The following is a 19,486-nucleotide window of genomic DNA, read 5'->3' as shown; positions in this document are numbered from 1 at the left end:
CGGCCCCTACCTCCCGCCCCACTCGCCGCCTACCTCCCACCCCACTCACCCCTATCTCTCGCCCCACTCACCTCTGTCTCCCACTTTACTTACGCCTACCTCTCTTCCCACTGGGCCACAGCTTCCCTGGGCTCTAAGCTAGGTCTTGGGGATATCAGATAATTAGACTCAATCCTTGTCCTCAAAGAGCTTAGAGATTAATGGGAGCATCCAGCATGTGCCAATATGCTGATTGCTGTGCCAAGAGAACGCAATGTGCACAGAGGAGGGAGCATTACAATTCCATTGGTTCCCTCAACTATGATGAGTTATTGTCCACTTCTCAGCCATGGAACTTGTAAATTTATACTAGATTTCCAAAACCTGACTGTCTCATTGAACTGTCCCCCGAAGACCTGGTCACCAAAGCCCGGGTCACCCGTCCTTCAACAGTTGTAGAGTTCCTGCCACATACCAGGTGCTGTGCTAGTGCTAGTAATTCACAGATGAAGAACACTCCATGTTTTGTCCTCACCATCCAGTTGGAGGGAAATGAGACAGCATGTGTTAAATGCAGAACAGAAGCAAGAGCCCTTTGGGAGCTCTGCCATTGGTTGATGGGGCAGAGGGCTGAAACCTCCCGGGGTCCCTAAGGCCTCTCCTCTGCCAGGCCTTTCTAATGCCCCTGTGATGCACTATCTTTGGGAAAAAGCCAAAATCAGATTTGCCTTCTGGGAAGATCATTCTGCTGACCCTTAGGAGGACAGATTAAGTAGAACTTCGAGAACTAGAGGAAGGGAAACCAGTTAGTTGGAAGCCTGCTGCAATCCAGGCAAGAACTAGTGAAGATTAGAAGTAAAGCAATGGCAGAGACAGGCCACAGTTTGACAGATAAGAGACCCAACCAAAGTTACTGGTTGGCTCAAGCAACAGGAAGAATTAACTTGACCTTAATGGCAGAGGCAGGTAGCTGCTTATATCAGCAGTGGCTCCTGAGGAAGATCCTATCGCTGGGATTTATTTGCAAGTACAGGCACTTCTTGACCAACTCAAGGATCTGTTTTTGAAATAGTGAGTGCATCCTAAAAACTGGTATGTCCAAAGCAATGTTTTCATAAGAAATTACAGTAAAGGAGAAGGCAGGGAATTATGTCTTAATGCGGTTCTCCTAGTTACAAATGTTCATGTAATTCTGTACATATTTAGACGGGTAGGATGGGTGGTAAAGTTGGGCTCAGGAAAACAGGGTGGAGGTTAAGATTCCACTTCCCCAGCAGTACAAGGGGTGGATTATCATATGGAACCTCCTCTAGGCGTTTGTCTTTCTCAAAGAGTTTGGAAAGTGCCAGCCTCAATAATTCTCTCTGTAACACCTAAACCACAAAAATAAACCTCCCTGTGCCACCGAGCACAAACACCACGCAAGCTCGGCATGTAGGACAGGCGGGTCCCATGGGTAAAGAGGCGTGCAACGAGCTGCTGTCAGTGTTCTCCAGGAGCCAGCCAGCTGCTATCCTGCCCGGCGGTCTCTCTGATGGTGGTGCTGGTGGCCCACCCTGGCGTTTGTTCTACACCCTGATGCTCATATAGCAAGAAAAGTCTCCACAGAAGGTGCACAGTGTTCCAGACTAAACTGAGAGCTGCCCCTATGTAGGCTGTTGGTCATATTAGGGAGATGGCATGTTCTGGCACTGTGAGTGTTAAGCAGGAATAAAAACACTGGGTTTTTAATTGTGCACCTGAGGTCCAGCTCACTCCTCAATGATGAAGGGCATCCTTTCATTGCCTTATAAACTGGACCTTAATTCAGTCTGTCTCATGAAGATATCTTAAAATTTAGTAAGGGCAATCTGACTGCTCCAAGAAGAAAGTTCCGTGCATATAGCTCAGGGTATAATGGTCATTCCTTTCATTACAGAATTTTGTCCACCGCTGGGAAGTATCTATCTGATTCCTGCAGCCCCCGGAGCCTGGCTGGTTTTCAGGAGAGCATCCTGACAGACAAGAAGAGCTCTGCCAAGAACCCATGGCAAGAATATAATTACCTCCAGAAAGATAACCCTGCTGAATATGCCAGTTTAATGGAAATACTTTATACCCTCAAGGTATGAGGCCAAATAGATGGCATTCTTGCAAATGAAAGGCTTCCTCTCATCACTCCCCTCTCCCTTTCCAGGATACAGGAGGGCCCTGTGTCTGGCCCTGGGCTGTGTGTACCCTGCTACTACTTCTCTGTCTCATTTCTGTTGAGGTTTTAAGGAGCTAATATATTAAACTTGAAACCCATTGTGATACAGATGTAGAAGTTAGAAGAGATGCATCTTTATTACTGATAAAAGCCAGGTTAGAGAGTGTGGCTTTAGGCTGGATGCAGTGGCTCACACCTGTAATCCCAGCACTTTGGGAGGCCGAGGTGGGTGGATCACCTGAGGTCAGGAGTTTGAGGCCAGTCTGGCCAACATGGTGAAACCCAGTCTCTACGAAAAATACAAAAATTAGCCAGGTGTGGTGGCATGCACCTGTAGTTCCAGCTACTTGGGAGGCAGTGGTGGGAGAATCACTTGAACCAGGGAGGCACAGGTTACAGTGAGCTAATATGGTGCCACTACACTCCAGCGTGGGTGACAGAGTGAGACTCCATCTCAAAAAAAAGGAAAAAAGAGAATGTGGGTTTAGATCTGTGGCTAGGGGGACTTGCTGTAATTCACCCCAGAATGAAACTTGTCAGCCAGTCAGGCAGAGCTGGATAGCCCCTGGCCCTATTCAGGGTCAGCCTCCTGAGAGGGAACCAGATGTGTACTGCTTGCAGGCAGGCAGACCTGTAATAGAGGACCCCAACCCAGGATACCAGGAGGAGCAAAAGAAGTCACTCCTCTTTCCCAAGGGAGGAGCCAGGCTGCAGAGTCACCAGGCGTCTACCCAAGTATAAGTGCTTCCGCATGGGACCATGAGGACTTGGGGATTGGTGTTCCCTCCTGGTGTTTTTCTTTAAACTCTTAGTTTGCCTGCCATAAAGCTGCCCTTGACTTTGAGCTTTGGGCCCTTGGGGTCCAGGGACAGGAGAACTTCCTAACAAATGGAATGAGTCACACAACTCCCCAGGAGTGGCCTCCAGGGTTATAAGAAGACCATGGACATCCTTTGCAGAACCATCCCCCTCCCTCACTGGTCTGGCTTTAACTTCACTCTTGGTGATAGACAGATGAGACATTGCTGTTCCTGGAGCACCAGATGCAGTAGAAAAAAATTTTTTTTGAGATGGAGTCTCACTCTGTCACCTAGGCTAGAGTGCAGTGGTACGATCTTGGATCACTGCAACCTCCACCTCCCAGCTGCAAGCATTTCTCCTGCCTCAGCCTCCTGAGTAGCTGGGATTATAGGCATGCGCCACCACACTTGGCTAATTTTTGTATTTTTAGTAGAGACAGGGTTTCACTATATTGGCCAGGCTGGCCTCGAACTCCTGACCTCAGGTGATCTGCCCGTCTCAGCCTCCCAAAGTGCTGGGATTACAGGTGTGAGCCACCCTGCCTGGCCAGATGCAGTAGAAAATTATCCAGGGCCTAGAGCTCTGGAGTGAACTGCACAGGGGGCCTGGACATGTGTGAGGCTTCAGTGCTATTCTCCCAGGGCCTCCCCATCTCTTTGCACCTTGACCCATCAACTGGCTGCATTGAGCTTGACAAACACTTCTTAAAGCAATTCTGTAAACTCATTCATCCATGCTTCTGTGATTAGGTTAAAACAACTCTGTTTTATCTTTATTGCTAATCTGATTTATGTCTGTTGTAATCGGTTCATTTATAATAGCAAAACTAAGGTTACACTTTCTATCTCTGTATTTTCTCAGGCTATTTGGAATTCCTTGGGACTCATGGAGGTTGTACATACTCTGGCTTTCAGCCAAGTGTATTTGACCAGACCTCCCCGGGAATTAGGGCTCTGTCCATCACTCTGATTTATATGTGAAGCTTCTGATCTTGCTTCCCCCGTTTCCTACCTCCTCTGTCCCTGAGGGATGGTCACAGGTGAACTTTTCCTAAACTGAGAGTCTGTGAGCTCATGTTAGCCCAAATGCATCAGAGTCACCTGGGAAAGTGAATTTAAAATACAGATTCCTGGGCTCCAACCCCAGTGAACTCTGATGCAGTAGTTCTGGGGTGGAGCTTGGGAATCTGTAATTCAGCATGTTCCACAGGGGGGCACAGCCGGGTTTGGGAACCACTATTGCATAGAACCCCCAATTCTCCTGTGAGTTTTCAAAATGGTTAACTAGCTAATACTTGGGTTGGGTTTCGGGCCTAACAACTGCCTTTTGCATTTTCTTGTCTTAGGAAAAAGGGTCAAGCAATCACAACTTGCTGGCTGCACCTCGAGCAGCGCTGACTCGGCTTAACCAGCAGGCCCACCAGCTGGCTTTCGATTCCGTGTTCCTGCGCATCAAACAACAGCTCTTGCTCATTTCCAAGATGGACGTGAGTTTCCCATTGACCGCATCAATTTCCCCCGGGTCCTGCCTCCAACTCAAGCATATTGAGTGTGGGCTTAACCCTCCGTGTTCCAAGAGCTTTGGGAAGATCCCGCTTTAACTCTCCCAAGCCGGAAAGAGCCACTTTCCAATTTCACCTCATTGCTTAGCATGAATTTCTTATCTTTATTGTAGTTACTCTGATACTTTATTTACAGAAGGTTCTCAGGATTATTAAAATTGCTTGATTAACTTTCCCCATTTGGAGCAGCGGAGAAGTAAGAAAGATTATGTGCCCCTTCGTAGGTTAGACCAGGTCAGAAGAGCTAATTGTCTTTTGAGATTGAATTATTTTCACACCACGCGAAACATTTCTGGAGAATTGGTTCTGAAACTTTACTCAGGGGAGTGCCTTATCAGAATGGATCTTGTGTTTTTGAGGGGGCTTTGGAGGGCTCTGTTCCTTTCTTTCCTTGATACCTTTTCTGTTTGGCTGTTTCTACAATCGACTCACCTTCCTTTCCTCACATCCTCTTCTCTTTTCTAGTTGTCCGAATTATTTTTCAAGGCATTGCCTATTAGTTCTATTTTCTCTACTTGCTGTCTTTTTCTTGCTCCAGATCTTGTTACTTTCCTTTTGGATTACTGGGCGGGACAATCCCCTGGTTAATATATCTTACTGACCCTTCAAAGTCATTTGGATTCCAGTTATGGGCCTTTAATAACCAAGAGATCTTTTTACGAAATGACAAGAACTCATCTGGCAATATCAAACGTGCTCTGCTTTCTGCCACCGTCTAGAAAGCCTGCAAGGCTGGGAGTCCAGGGCTCCTGCATGGTCTCAGTCAGGCCTTACCCCCTCACTGGGAGTCAGGATTCCCACCCGTGAAAGGGTCAGTTAAAGGACATGATCATGAGGTTCCTTCCACCCTTGAAGTTTGTGATTTTCACTCTTTATGATTTTTCTGTGCAAAATGCCACGAGATCTATTTCAATCAGATTTTGTATTAGTAGCACAGAAGGGGATATAAAGTGGAAGAGAGATGTAGCAGAAGTGAGGTGGGTGCCATCACGTGGCTGAGTTATTCGTTCCTCTCTGAGCCTCCGTTTCCTCATCTGTTTGATGGGGATACAGTAATTCTCATATAGATTGGTGAGGATTAAGTAAGATTTTGTATATTGATAGAATTTAGCATCGCACTGGCTACAGAGTAGATGTGTAATAAGTGGTAGTTTTCTTCCTTTCTATGATTCTCATTTTTTAGGAAGAATGACTTACTTGATTTTTTAAAATAAAATTGTATAGGTATTTATTTTAGAAACTCAAGCAATACAAGAAAATACACACACACACAAAAATCTAATAAATACCTTCAAGATCCCACCATCGAGAAATAATCAGTGTCAGCAATTTGATGTCCAGCAACCCAGACATTTCTCTCTGCATGCCTATACATGTTAAAGGCTGAGTGGCCATCAGTAGATAGATCTATAGGAAGAAATGGAATTATACTATAGCGCTGTTTTAAGAAAATAAGATATGCACAATATAATTTTATTTGAGTTTAACCAGAAAAAAAGAGACACTAAATGAAACCAAAGGAATTATTGAACTTGAGAGATTTTTCTTTTCTTTTCTTTTTTTCTTTTCTTTTTTTTTTTGAGACTGAGTCTCACTCTGTCACCCAGGCTGGAGTGCAGTGGCATGATCTTGGCTCACTACAACCTCTGCCTCCTGGGTTCAAGTGATCCTCCTGCCTCAGCCTCCCGAGTAGCTGGGACTACAGGCACCTGCCACCACTCTGGGCTAATTTTTGTACTTTTTGGTAGAGACAGGGTTTCGCCAGGTTGCCCAGGCTGGTCTTGAACTCCTGATCTCAAGTGATCCACCCACCTTGGACTCCCAAAGTGTTGGGATTACAGGCATGAGCCACCAAGCCTGCTGGAGATTTTTTTTCCTTCTCCACAAAAGATACTCATTTCCCAGAAGCTCTCTCCAAGGTTATGAAAAAAAGATTATGAAAACTATAAAGAGATTGGAGTTACCACTGCTTTTTGTTAATCCTGTTTCCGTTGCAGACAGATACTGATACGTATGATCCACTGAAAGACGAGGGGATTAGCTTTCCTTGTCTCTCTCCTGTCCCCTCCCCGGCCTCCAGATTGGGTTGTTTGTATTATTTTTATTTTGTCAAAGCTGACGGTACTGACTTTCTGTTCTGAAACCTCAGTGCTTCCCGGTTTAGTTCTACATTTAAACAGGGCTGGTGCTTCCCCCGTCCTTTTCCCCCTACTTCTGCATTCCAGAGTTCATTATGATGGAGTTCCTGGGTGCTTGGTCCTACCTTCTCGTTCCGGCTTCACCGCAGCACCGCGGGCCCTTGGGAATGGGTGCAGGTGGCTTTGGAGATTAGGAGTAGCGCTCCGAGAGCGCCAGCACACAATACCAAGGCAAACATTCCGGCCTTAAGGATTTGAAAATTAAACCCTGGTCATCAAATGTTTGTTTTCAGCATTTGCTGGTAAATTCTATTGCCCTTTTATATTCCAAGACTACAAACCAACACTATATTTGATTTCAAAATAGATTATTGAAGTTTACCTATTTTACCTGGTGACAGATGGATAGAAAAGCTCATTTGAAGGATGCTTTAAATAAATTTTGAACAATTAAAAAATGACCTGCAGCATTTCCCTATTGCCCTCAAGTGACATTCTCTGCTGCTTTCCCTCCCCCCGCCTTTTTTTTTTTGAGACAAAGTCTCACTCTGTTGCCCAGGCTGGAGTGCAGTGGTGTGATCTCCACTCACTGCAACCTCCGCCTCCTGGGTTCAGACACTTCTCATGCCTCAGCCTCCCGAGTATCTGGGACTACAGGCGAGCGTCACCACACCCGGCTAATTTTTGTATTTTTAGTAGAGATGGGGTTTCACCATGTTGGCCAGGCTGGTCTCAAACTCCTGGCTTCAAGTGATCTGCCCGCCTCAGCCTCTCAAAGTGTTGGGATTACAGGTGTGAGCCACCGCACCCAGCCCTCTGCTGCTTTTTAAGCACCCCCTATTTCAAGCCACTCTGTCTTGCCCTTCTTCCAAACTTCTTTCCCACTCTGGCTGTTCTTTCCTTCTCTCCTCCGCCTGTTCATGTTTTGAACAGGCTCCTCCTGCCTCCTCTCTGAGGCCTTTCCTGGGGCCTCCAGGCTGCAGTCCCTGGGATGGATGACGGCAGTGCTTGTCTTCGCCCTGCACATCAGTACCTGCTGTTGGTCTCCTGGAAGCAATTGCTTCTCCCCACACTCTGCTTCCCAGCCGGTCAACATCTCGGCTCCCTGCTGCACTCCTTTGCCAACAAACCACCAAGGATTGCTGTCCTTTCCTTTTCTCTGTGTCCTCCACCTGTTTTCCACAGGGGGTTCTCATCTCTGTTTATGAGCTTTCCATCTGCCCCCCACCCCAGTTTTCTGCAGAGCTGCTGTATTTACCTTCACAAACTTTGTTTTGGTTTTATCTCTCCTCATTCAAAACCCTCCCCAGGGTAAGTTTGATTGTCTGTTTTTAGAAACCTTTTCACGCATACACAGTAGGGAGAAGAGTATAAGGAACTCCATATACTCATCACCTGCTCCAACCATGATCCACTCCTAGCCATCCTGTTTCATACATACCCCCTCATCTGAAATAGGACTCTAAAAATAATCACAGTACCACAATCAACCCTAAAAAAGAAAAAGAAAAGGAATTCCTAATGTCATCAGTGTTCAAATTTCCAGTTGTTTTATAAATGGCATAATTTATTTTAACTCTTTGAGTCAGGATCTAGGATCCAGGATCCTGCACATTGAGATTTATTGGGATGTCTTTTGTGTCTTTTTTGAATGGTAAATTTCCTCTCTCTCTCTCTTTTTCCCTTGCAATTTACTTGTTGAAGGTAAAGCCTTTACTTAGCCTGGTGTCTAAAGCTGTGCCTTCTCCCTCCAGCCTCTTTCTGCCTCTGTGTACCACATACATCCTATGGCCAGCCGCTTCTCTAATCGCCCTGAGCTCTTGCTCCTTGCCTCCAATACTGAGAGCTCTAGAAGTGGGAGGCAGCACTCATGTGTCTGCAGGGGGAAGAGGGGAGGGCCCAGAACAGGATGGGAGGTGTGGGGGTGTACAGGGTGGGAGTATGTAGGGGGGCCTTGCTTCCCCAAGTGGCTCCCTTCTAGAGAGCAAGGAGCAAATCTTGGATTTCTTTGTCTCTTCTCTGCAAAGCCTAGCACAAGACACTCAACATCCTGGGTACTTGGTAAATGTGGATGGTTGGCATGTGCCTTCTTGGTGGATTGGGAGTTAGCTGGAAAAAAAAGTAGGCTCTTTTGAGACAAAAGAGCATTCTCAGGCAAGAACAAAGAGTCTAGAAAACTGTAGGACAGGGGTTGGGGGCACCTGGGGTGGGGAAGAAAAGAGCTCATTTACATCAAAGAAAATGAGACCGAATCGAGTGGGCGCTAGAGAGCGTGGGGAGGGCTGCCGAGGCTGAGCCTGGGCTGGGAGCCCAGGGGTGGACATGGTCATTCCTTTCCCGGAATGCTACTTAAAGGATCAGGCAACCGGATCCGACATCAGGTGGCTGCAGGCAGCAGTTCCTACATGACCGCCGGAGTCACTCCCAGAATTCAGCCAGAAAGGGCTTTGTTTTCCAGGCTGGCTTTAGAGTGGCTCAGTTTGGAAGTAAGAAGTGAGATTTCTGTGTGAAGGTGTGCCACGCTGAAGTCTGTGAGCACATGTGCACGGGTCCTTTCCCCAACTCTGTACAGACTGCTGGGAAGACTCCCAGAGCAACACGGAAGACGTTTTCACTCCAAATGGCAAGAAACACATGTTGGTGCCGAGGTTCTCCTCACACAGGGGGACCACAGAGAGGCCAGAGGGGCAGCTGTTGGGGTTTGGAAGTGCCATCCCATCCCCGTCCCTCTGAGTTCTGATCAATTGAGAAACAGATCCAGAAGGTGGTGAGAAATAAAGCAGCAGCTTTAGTTGAGGTAAAGCAGTATTGCCAATGAGGCTTGGCTCTTCCTGCAGCCAGAGAGGCTTCTTAGGCCTCCCTCCCAGATAAGGGATTGACACGTGGCCTCTGTGGGGGAACTCAGGGAGCCCTGTTCTCCTTAGTGTGCTAAGGACCCATAAAGTAGTGAGGCTGCCTGCACCCAGCACCTCTCTACACAGTGGCCCCGCTACACAGAGAAACTTGGACCAAAAATATCCGACTTTCTCCTGTCACAATCTCAGCGAGATAAATAAAAGGGATCAGTTCCCACCCCACAGTTCAGCCAAGGTGGCAGTTCCTATTTTATGGATCTGCAGGAATGCAGAGAGAGAAACCATTGCCTCTGTTTGGCGGGCTTCCAGGTGAAGCTTTAAAGAAGAGAAGCCCCTGCCTGCTGAGTGGGGGAGGCTCCAAAGGTCAGTTCTGACCAAAGACAGTGCCTCTGGGGAAGGCCACATTCTTCTTTGTGTATTTCTGGGTGGTGTCTTCACCGCTGCCTGGCTGCTAGGTACTGATTGTGTCCTCTCCTTCCACCCCTAGAGCTGGAACACGGCTGGCATCGGAGAAACCCTCACGGATGACCTGCCTGCCTTTAGTCTCACCCCTCTCGAGTACATCAGCAACGTAAGAGCTTCTGTGTGCTTCTCCGGGGTAGTCCAAGCCTTTCAGACCTTCCTTGTCTTTTGATTCTTGCCCTTATAGATAGTCACTTCCTCATAGGTGTTATCTGACCCTTTTGGATAGCCCGTGCTTTAGGGCAGTCTGCACCCAGATCCTGGACTTTAAGAAGATGCAGCAGAGCCACATGGCGATTCCAGACCCTGGCACATTCTCACCCCTTCACCATCTCCCTATATCAGATGGCCAGTACCTAAGGGTGCCAGAGTTGAGAGTCTAATAGGAAATTCTGACTTGGGAAGTCAAGAGGCAGGTGGCCACATTCTTCTCTGTGGCTTTCAGAAGAGTAGTGTGTGTTTGTGGTTGTGAATTCAAATTCAGGCAGCTTTTAGTGATCACCTACTATGTGCCAGGCTCTGTGCGGAGTGCTTTCATGTTTAACTTCATAGTAACAAACAAATCTCTTCGGAAGAATTGCAGTTATAGAGACTGAATATTAAAAGAGAACAGAATAAACCATGCAGGGGAGTGGGAGCACGTGGAGTCCTTGCTGCCCTCCCCATTCACCCCTGGGAATTGACAGTCACCCATACACCTGCATACGGCCTTTCTTTCCATTCCTTCCTGCAGTCTAGCTCAGGTGCTCTTAAATGTCAGTGCACACAAGAAACACTATAGAGGAGTAATATGTGCCAAACCACACTCACCTCACACAATGGGAGATTTCTGGGATTTTTCAAGGTGATTTCTGCCTTACGCTCTTGCCTTAGAATCCAACCCCTATGTGTAAGTTGTGACTCTGCTGAAATAATTAGAAAGGAATTTAAAAAGTATTATAAATATTAGGCTGGGCCTGGTGGCTCATGCTTATAGTCACAGCACTTTGGGAGGTGGAGGCAAGAGAATTGCTTGAGCCCAAAAGTTTGAAACCAGTCTGGGCAACATAGGGAGACCCCGCCTCTACAAAAAAGTAAAAAATTATCCAGGCATGGTGGTGTGTCCTGTGGTCCCAGCTACTTGGGGTGCTGAGGTGGGAGGATTGCTTGAGCCCAGGAGGTCAAGGCTGCAGTGAGCTGTGATTGCACCACTGCACTCCAGCCTGGGCGACACAGCAACCCCCTGCCTCAGGAAAAAAAAAAAAAAGTACATGTTGTATAATTGCAAGAAGTGCGTGGCAGTCCCACTGCCAGGCAGTGAGGTGGCTGGCTCTCTGCTCTCTGTTCATTTGGGGCAATATCAAGTTTAAAACAACAGTCATTTCCCTTCTGTTTCCCAGGGCACCTGATACCCTCTACTGATGAAACTGTTAAGATGTGGATTGGTCTTTACAACCCATGGGAATCATCTGATTTTATTTTTATTTATTTATTTATTTATTATTGAGATGGAGTCTCGCTGTGTCACCCAGGCTGGAGTGCAGTGGCGCTGTCTTGGCTTACTGCAACTTTCACCTCCTGGATTCAAGTGATTCTCCTGCCTCAGCCTTCTGAGTAGCTGGAATTACAGGCACTCACCACCACACCTGGCTAATTTTTGTATTTTTGGTAGAGACGGGGTTTCACCATGTTGACCAGGCTGGTCTCAAACTCCTGACCTCAAGTGATCCGCCCACCTTGGCCTCCCAAGTGCTGAGTTTATAGGCATGAGCCACCGTGCCTGGCTGAATGATCTGATTTTAGAACGGAGATAGTATGCTTGCAATCTATATTGATTCAGAAAATGATGGTGCTGGAAGGGACCTGAGAGGCTACCAAGTTGATTCTAAGGTTGAAGAAACTGGGGTCTAGAAAGGGAAGGAGGGCTAGGAGGAGTTTCCAGGCCTGGGCCCTTCCCTGCCTGCTGCTGTCCTCCTGGGTTGTGTGGAGGCTGATGACCTGAACCCAGGAAAGGAACACCTAATTGAACACGTACTGTGTGCAAGGACAATGCCAGGTTGCTTAGTGGCTGGGCCAGATCATGTCTGTGCGATGGGTGTGGCAGCCCTCCTTCACAGTGGGAGTAGGGCTGGGAGGAAGCAGCGACTTACCCAGTGGCTGCTCTGTTAGGACACCAGCTGCTTTACGTGCATAGCACACGTATTAATTCTACCCTCACCACAACCTTTTGAAGTAATATGAGGTCATCCTCATTTCAGCAATGATGATCCAAGGTCCTGACAGATTAAGTTGCCCAGGTTCTCACAGTGGTAGAGCCAGAACTCCAACCCAAGTCAGTCTGACCTCAAAATTTTTCATTTTTCCCAAGTCACTGAGTTAACCCAACTAGAATATCAAGAAATATTGATTGCATATGTGAGAATAGTAGACAAATATCCACAGGTGGGATGATAAGCAGCCCTTTCCATATTGATTTCCAAAGAGTGAATAGAGACAAGACCCCTGAGAGAAACCTGCACCGTGAGATCCATCTAGGAACCCCAGCAATCCCTACAGTCTAAGGCTAATTGATTGAAGTTAGAGGTGTCAGATTGTTGAAATTTTTCACCTAAATGATACTTTGCCTTGTTGGTGAAAGCCCTCACCCACACAGAATCATGTGAGCATTGTAAAGAGATGAAATAGGAGAAAATGCTTTGAAATTTAAAAACAATGTATATGCAAGGTAAAGCTGAGTCTGTGCACTTAGCCAAAAGCTTATGGCTACAGATGAAAGGTATACCAAATATAGGAGTATGTCTGGGGTCTTTGTATATAGTAGGTGTTCAGGAAGGGCTTGTTGAGAGGAATTATTATAGTGTGGAGAAATTCCAACACCAGAAATCAGCATCCTTCTCTTACCCTAGCCTTGGGGAAAAATGATGAATTTGTTAACACTTCAAGCTGAAATTTACAGTAGTTGTTATTAGTGAGGTAAGTGGCCACTTGCTTACTTTGGGTGAAAGATTATGCTGAGTACATCAAAGAAAAAAATGATTTATTTTACCGTCTGTGTATCTCTTACAAAGGGATACCAGGCCGGGCGCGGTGGCTCACGCCTGTAATCCCAGCACTCTGGGAGGCCGAGGCGGGCAGATCACCTGAGGTCAGGAGTTGGAGACCAGCCTGGCCAACGTGGTGAAACCCCGTCTCTACTGAAAATACAAAAAAAATTAACCAGGTGTGGTGGTAGGCACTTGTAATCCCAGCTACTCAGGAGGCTGAGGCAGGAGAATTGCTTGAACCCAGGAGGCGGAGGTTGCAGTGAGCTGAGATTACACCATTGCACTCCAGCCTGGGCAACAAGAGCAAAACTCTGTCTCAAAAAAAAAAAAAAAGAAAGGGACACCAAACTAATCATGAATGTTTACACTCACACAGCCAAACCATATTGAATGTTTGGAAACAAGGGCATGATCATCCTGTAGTTCTCTGGGCTGGGTAGATTTTCGAGTCTCTGTTAACTTCTGGACACCACACCCTGAAAGGAGCCCGCTGTTACGTAGACATGTGTGAGGCCAGATTGAGAAGATCTTGCTTTGATAGTCCCCTGACTTTTAGCTTACAGAATTAATTATCAGTGGCAGGAATGTCATGGAATGAATATGTAGCCGGAAAAAAAAAAACAACAATAGGCTCAAAGACCTTTTAAAAACATAGATTATCTTTTGAAACCTGAAAAGTCAGCCCCTTATTTTGAAACAAAACGTATACTTAACCTTAATGAATGATAATAGAAATAGGAAACGAATGAATGAATGAATGATAAAAACAATGAATGATAATGGAAATAGGAAATAGTGGTCTGAAATACACTCTTGGCATCACATGGTATCTGACAAACACATAACCAAGACTGCTAATTGTGGGCATGTCCTAAATGTCTTTTAGGACAATTGCAAATGACCTTTTGCAATTCCCCACCAGCCAGGGTTTTGTCTATCTTTAGTTTCAAGAGTTTATATTATGAAAACAATATAGTTTTTTCTTCAAATTAATTTATAGTTATAAATGGCTTTTTTTCCAAACAGAATCCCTTTGTTCTTCTGGTTAAATTATCTAGGAGGGAGAGAATCAGATCCAAATCCAGAAGACAGGATTTTTTTTTTTTTTTTTTTTTTTGAGAGAGAGTCTCTTTTTTTTTAGACAGAGTCTGCCCAGGCTGCAGTGCAATGGCGTTATCTCGGCTCACTGCAACCTCCGCCCCCGCCGAGTTCGAGTGATTTTCCTGCCTCAGCCTCCTGAGTAGCTGGGATTACAGGCACCTGCCACCATGCCCGGCTAATTTTTGTACTTTTAGTAGGACGGGGCTTCACTATGTTGGCCAGGCTGGTCTTGAACTCCTGACCTCAGGTGATCCATCCGCCTCGGCCTCCCAAAGTGCTGGGATTACAGGCATGAGCCACTGCGTCAGGCCTCAGAAGACAGGATTTGAATTCTTGCTTGGGCCCACACTTTCTGACACTAGTATCTTACTGGTTTTTCACCTATGAATAGTAGTAATACTTTTATATTTATAGAGTGCTTCAAATTTTACAAAGCATTTTGATATCCATTAGTTCATTTGAGATAGAGATTGTGTTGAATGCATTTCAAAAATATTGGGGCCATTATAAGAAGGATGAATCGATAATCTATATGCAAACTACCAGTGATTCTTCTTTAGGGTACTACCATAACAAGCATCACCACATACTAGAAAGATCAGACTGGGGATCACCCGAGGTCTAGCAATTTTGTCTCTCTGCCTTTACACAAATGTACCCATAAAGTAATAACCCGTAAATATCAATGTCAGGCTAACAGCACTTTCTTTTGTTTCAGATCGGGCAGTACATCATGTCCCTCCCCCTGAATCTTGAGCCATTTGTGACTCAGGAGGACTCTGCCTTAGAGTTGGCATTGCACGCTGGAAAGCTGCCATTTCCTCCTGAGCAGGGTGAGCGGGGATCGTTTCTGGAGATGTTACAAGTCCAGTTGTCAGTTTCCAGGGTAGAAACCCGAGATGACACCTTATCCTTGGGCTCACTTGTCACCAAGCCCTGTTTTGTTTTGTTTTGTTTTTTTAAACCTTCTAACTTGTACTTTTTGTACAGATGCTGTATCTATAACAATATCACAACTTGAAAAAATCTATAACCACATCCCACTGTGGAACACGCTGATATTTCCATTTTCACTTGTGCCCTCTGGCTCTGCTCTGTAAGCAGATGGTATTTTGTGTGTAACTTTATATTCTGTATTATTATTATTATTATTATTATTATTATTATTACTGAGACAGAGTCTTGCTGTGTCACCCAGGCTGGAGTGTTGTGGCATGATCTCAACTCACTGCAACCTCCGCCTCCCGGGTTCAAGCAATTCTCTTGCCTTAGCCTCCTGAGTAGCTGGGCCTACAGGCACGCACCACCACGCCTGGCTAAGTTTTGTATTTTTAGCAGAGACGGGGTTTCGCCATGTTGGCCAGGCTGGTGTCGAACCTCTGACCTCAAATGATCCGCCCACCTCAGCCTCCCAAAGTGCTGGGATTACAGGCATGAGCTGCTGCACCTGGCTCTAAGATGTAACTGTTCTCGGTTTCCTGTGTTTCCCATTGAGACCGGAAGCTTCCTGGCACTTTGGTGCATTCAAGCAGCTACTGCAGGCCAGGTCACCCAGCAGGTTCTGCGTTTTCCTTGGTGACCTCCTTTTCTTTTCAGGGGATGAATTGCCCGAGCTGGACAACATGGCTGACAACTGGCTGGGCTCGATCGCCAGAGCCACGATGCAGACCTACTGCGATGCGATCCTGCAGATCCCTGAGCTGAGCCCGCACTCTGCCAAGCAGCTGGCCACCGACATCGGTGGGTCCTCAGGGGACAGGCGGTGGCAGGGACAACTCTTGTCTGCTGCATCTGTCAGTTTCTCCTTTGCCCTCCAGGAATCTCATCCCAAGTCTCCCGTTAGCTTCAGCTGTGGATTTGGCTCTGAAGCTGGTTGCAAATTCAGATTCTGCAGGTCCCACCCCAGAGATTCTGACTTAGCAAGGCCGGGTTGAAGCTCAGACATCTGTGTTTTCAAAGAGGACTTGAGAACCATTGAGGGGAGCTTCAGTGAGATAAGCTTCAGCGAGTCCTGCAGCCTGGCCCCACCTGGCCTGCTCCATTTGTACCATAATTCCCAACCCGTGTTTAATGAGCTCTTACTGCATACCAGGCATGCCTGGCGCTGCACCAAACACTCGCACCCATCATCTTATGAAATTCCACACTCCCCTATGAGGTGGGTGCTCTCTTCTCCACCATACCGATAGGGAACAGAGGCCCAGGGCAGTTGCATAACAAGGCTACGTGGCCAGGGTCACTCTGTGGTCTCCATCCAGATAGCATCCTGCCTCCCAAGTCAGTGGGCGTGTCCCCTCTGCTCCTGCCTGCCCTCTTCACTGGAGGGCCTCACTGCCCAGGTGTGCTCTGAGCGTGGGGCTACTGCTGGCAGGTGGCAGGGAATCTCCCCAGTCTCTTGATGCCATTCCATGCTCTTTAGCATAACACAGCTCTTGGGGTGGTCAGGAGAGTGGGTGGTAGAAGCCTGAAAGATCAGCTCCAGCTCCCTGGGGACCCAGCCAGAGCTTCGTCCTCAGTGACCACAGGGCTGAGCCAGGCTCAGCCAGCTTCTGGCTTTTGTTTTGCAGAAGAAGAACTAGAAGGGAGGTGCTTTTCTCCGGGTCCCAGAGCTGTTAGTGATGGAGCTAGGCCTGGGATCCAGCTGTCCTGAGTTCCTGACCCCTGCTCATTTCATAGTCAGCTCTCAGCACTTACCAGAGGCGTACCCAGCCTTTTGGCTGTTTCCCATCAGAGAAAGATGAGAGAATTCAGATGCGTGTTGGTGTTCCCTGTTAGTACAGGCAGCAGCAGGGGAAGAACTGGAACTAGTGAGTGGAGTGAGATCTAGGGATTGCCCCTCAGTTTAGTTGTTCTTGTTATTCCTCCCTGTTAAGCTCCCCCTGCAGATTCATTTCTTCACTCATTCAGCATTGCTCCAGTATCTGTGGGCCAGCCGTAGTTCCAGGAGATAGAGACAACAGAGCTTTAGGCAGCTCCCATGCTTACTGAGCTTACATTGTAAGAATGTGAGGTTAGGGGCAGGGAAGGTAAGGCTAGTATATGAAACTGACAGGGTATAAGGCGATAGAGTTGGTGAGGTCTGTGGCAAAGCATGTGCACCTGAAAGACATTCAAATTAAGCATGAGCACAAACAGAAAAAAAACCACTGCAAACCAAAGAAAAGTGTCCTAGTAGACTGTGGGCCCGCTGTTTGCAGCTCTTGGCTGACAGTTAAGTGAAGCACACGGTTTTATGGATAAACTTGTAAAGGAGTAGGTGCCCGCCTGGCGGCACCTTTGCTGGGAAGCAGCTCTTCCTGAGTCAGCCAGGACAGAGTAGGCACCTCCTCCCTGCCCTGCCCTGCCCTGAGTTGAGCCTCAAAAAGAAAACACAGGGGGCGGGGCACCGTGGCTCATGCCTGTAAACCCAGCACTTTGGGAGGCCGAGGCAGGAGGATTGCTTGAGCCTAGGAGTTTGAGGCCAGCCTAGGCAACATAGCGAGACCCTGTCTCTACAAAATATTAAAAAAAAAAAAAAAAAAAAAGACACAGGAGACACAGGGAATGTTGAGGCCTTGCCTGGAGCTCCACTGTAGTCAGATCAGAAAGTAGCCAGGGGGCCGGGCGCGGTGGCTCATGCCTGTAATCCCAGCACTTTGGGAGGCTGAGGTGGGTGGATCACGTCAGGTCAGAAATTTGAGACCAGCCTGACCAATATGGCGAAACCCCATCTGTACTAAAAATACAAAAAATTAGCTGGGCATGGTGGTGGGTGACTGTAATCCCATCTACTTGAGAGGCTGAGGCAGGAGAGTTGCTTGAACCCGGGAGGTGGAGGTTGCAATGAGCCAAGATCGCACCATTGCACTCCAGCCCGGACAACAAGAGTGAAACTCCGTCTCTGAAAAGAAAAAAAAAAAACAAGAAAGTAGCCAGGGGCGTACCGGGTGGTGCTATCTTCTAGTCTTTCCAAGCATGAACTGGGAGGAGCTGGAGAAGGCTTTGCAAGGCTTCCCTTGGGTTGGGTTGCACTGCCCAGGATGGAGGGAAAGGCAGTGTGGATCTATTGATCACCTGCGACACATTGGGTGCTCTCATGTTCGTTTCCTGCTTCTTGCCCTATCCATGCTGCCTGATGGGTGGTAACTGTGTGGACAGATGGAAGCAGAGACTCAGGGAGGTGGAAGGGCTTCTCTGAGGTCACACCTGGCTGCACCTGGTTTGCTCCCCCATGCTCTCAGTGTCACCCAAGCTTGCCTGGTGTTTAGAACCACTGGGGTCACTTTGTAGAATGACAGAACCCTAGAATCCTCTCTTGGGATGCTCGTCGACCTAGTCTGGGGGTAGGCTCAGAAATCTGTATCTGGCTGTATCCCCAGGGCCTCAGGGGTCATCTGGGAAATGTGGCAACCTGCATTATACCAGGGTCCCACCCCGGACACTGTCCTTGTCTTCACTGCAGGGTTCTGACGGGACGTCTTTGGTAGCTGCTCAGACAAGCTCATGTGTCTCCTGACCCTCTGGGTTTCCCAAGTGGTCAGTGGATACACTGGGGGCCAGGGCTGGGAACCCAGGAGTCCCCAGAACAGAGGTTTGGGTGAGGTCAGCTGGTCCTTCAGACTGGTGCTGAAGGCAGGTGTGTGCATGGGAGTGTGGATGTGAGTGTGTGTGCATGTGAGTGTGGATGTGTGTGTGCGGGTGTGGATGGGAGTGATGTTGGTTAGTTCTTTATTAGAGTTCCTAGACTCAAGCCAAGCTCACAGTCTGACACTGTGGGAAGAACCTGGTGTGTAAAGGGTACTGACTATTGAGGGCAGGGTGGGTGCCCCGCATCTAGGGACTTGGCAGGGCGGCTTCTCTGTTTCGTATTCAGAGGAGGCCTTGTGGGGCTCTGTCGTGCTTGGTGCTGAGTCTGTGGAGCTCTGTCTTTCTCTTCTCTGCCCCCACAGACTATCTGATCAACGTGATGGACGCCCTGGGCCTGCAGCCATCCCGCACCCTCCAGCACATCGTGACACTCCTGAAGACCAGGCCTGAGGACTATAGACAGGTCAGCAAAGGCCTGCCCCGTCGCCTGGCCACCACCGTGGCCACCATGCGGAGTGTGAATTACTGACCCCACCGCACACCCGACTACCAAGAGAGCCAGGGCTGCTGTTCCACGACTGGCCAGCACAGATTTGCTCAGAAACTCTGCCCAGGATTGGGCAGAAGTTACTTGAAAAAGTAACTTAACTCAGCCGTGCGCAGTGGCTCACGCCTGTAATCCCAGCACTTTGGGAGGCCAAGGCAGGCGGATCACGAGGTCAGGAGTTCGAGACCAGCCTGACCAACATGGTGAAACCGCATCTCTACTAAAAATACAAAAATTAATGACAGAGTGAGACTCCGTCTCAAAA

General features: G+C 47.7%; 1 protein-coding gene across 1 annotated transcript in view; it reads left to right on the top strand.

The window, feature by feature from the left end:
- COG7 (component of oligomeric golgi complex 7) overlaps positions 1 to 19,486 on the top strand; it is a 66,231-nt gene extending 46,745 nt beyond the window's left edge. The window contains exons 12-17 of the mRNA XM_017887150.1: positions 1,898 to 2,084; positions 4,314 to 4,454; positions 10,010 to 10,093; positions 14,827 to 14,941; positions 15,705 to 15,848; positions 19,037 to 19,486. Of these exons, the coding sequence (XP_017742639.1) occupies positions 1,898 to 2,084; positions 4,314 to 4,454; positions 10,010 to 10,093; positions 14,827 to 14,941; positions 15,705 to 15,848; positions 19,037 to 19,203 (838 nt within the window). The 3' untranslated portion in view covers positions 19,204 to 19,486. The remainder of the gene's footprint in view (positions 1 to 1,897; positions 2,085 to 4,313; positions 4,455 to 10,009; positions 10,094 to 14,826; positions 14,942 to 15,704; positions 15,849 to 19,036) is intronic.

This window comes from Rhinopithecus bieti, unplaced genomic scaffold, assembly GCF_001698545.2.
Source record: "Rhinopithecus bieti isolate Rb0 unplaced genomic scaffold, ASM169854v2 scaffold_13348, whole genome shotgun sequence".
Classification (NCBI taxonomy): Eukaryota; Metazoa; Chordata; class Mammalia; order Primates; family Cercopithecidae; genus Rhinopithecus; species Rhinopithecus bieti.
Note: the sequence above shows the minus strand (reverse complement) of the source record. Positions and strands in the feature narration are given on the sequence as shown.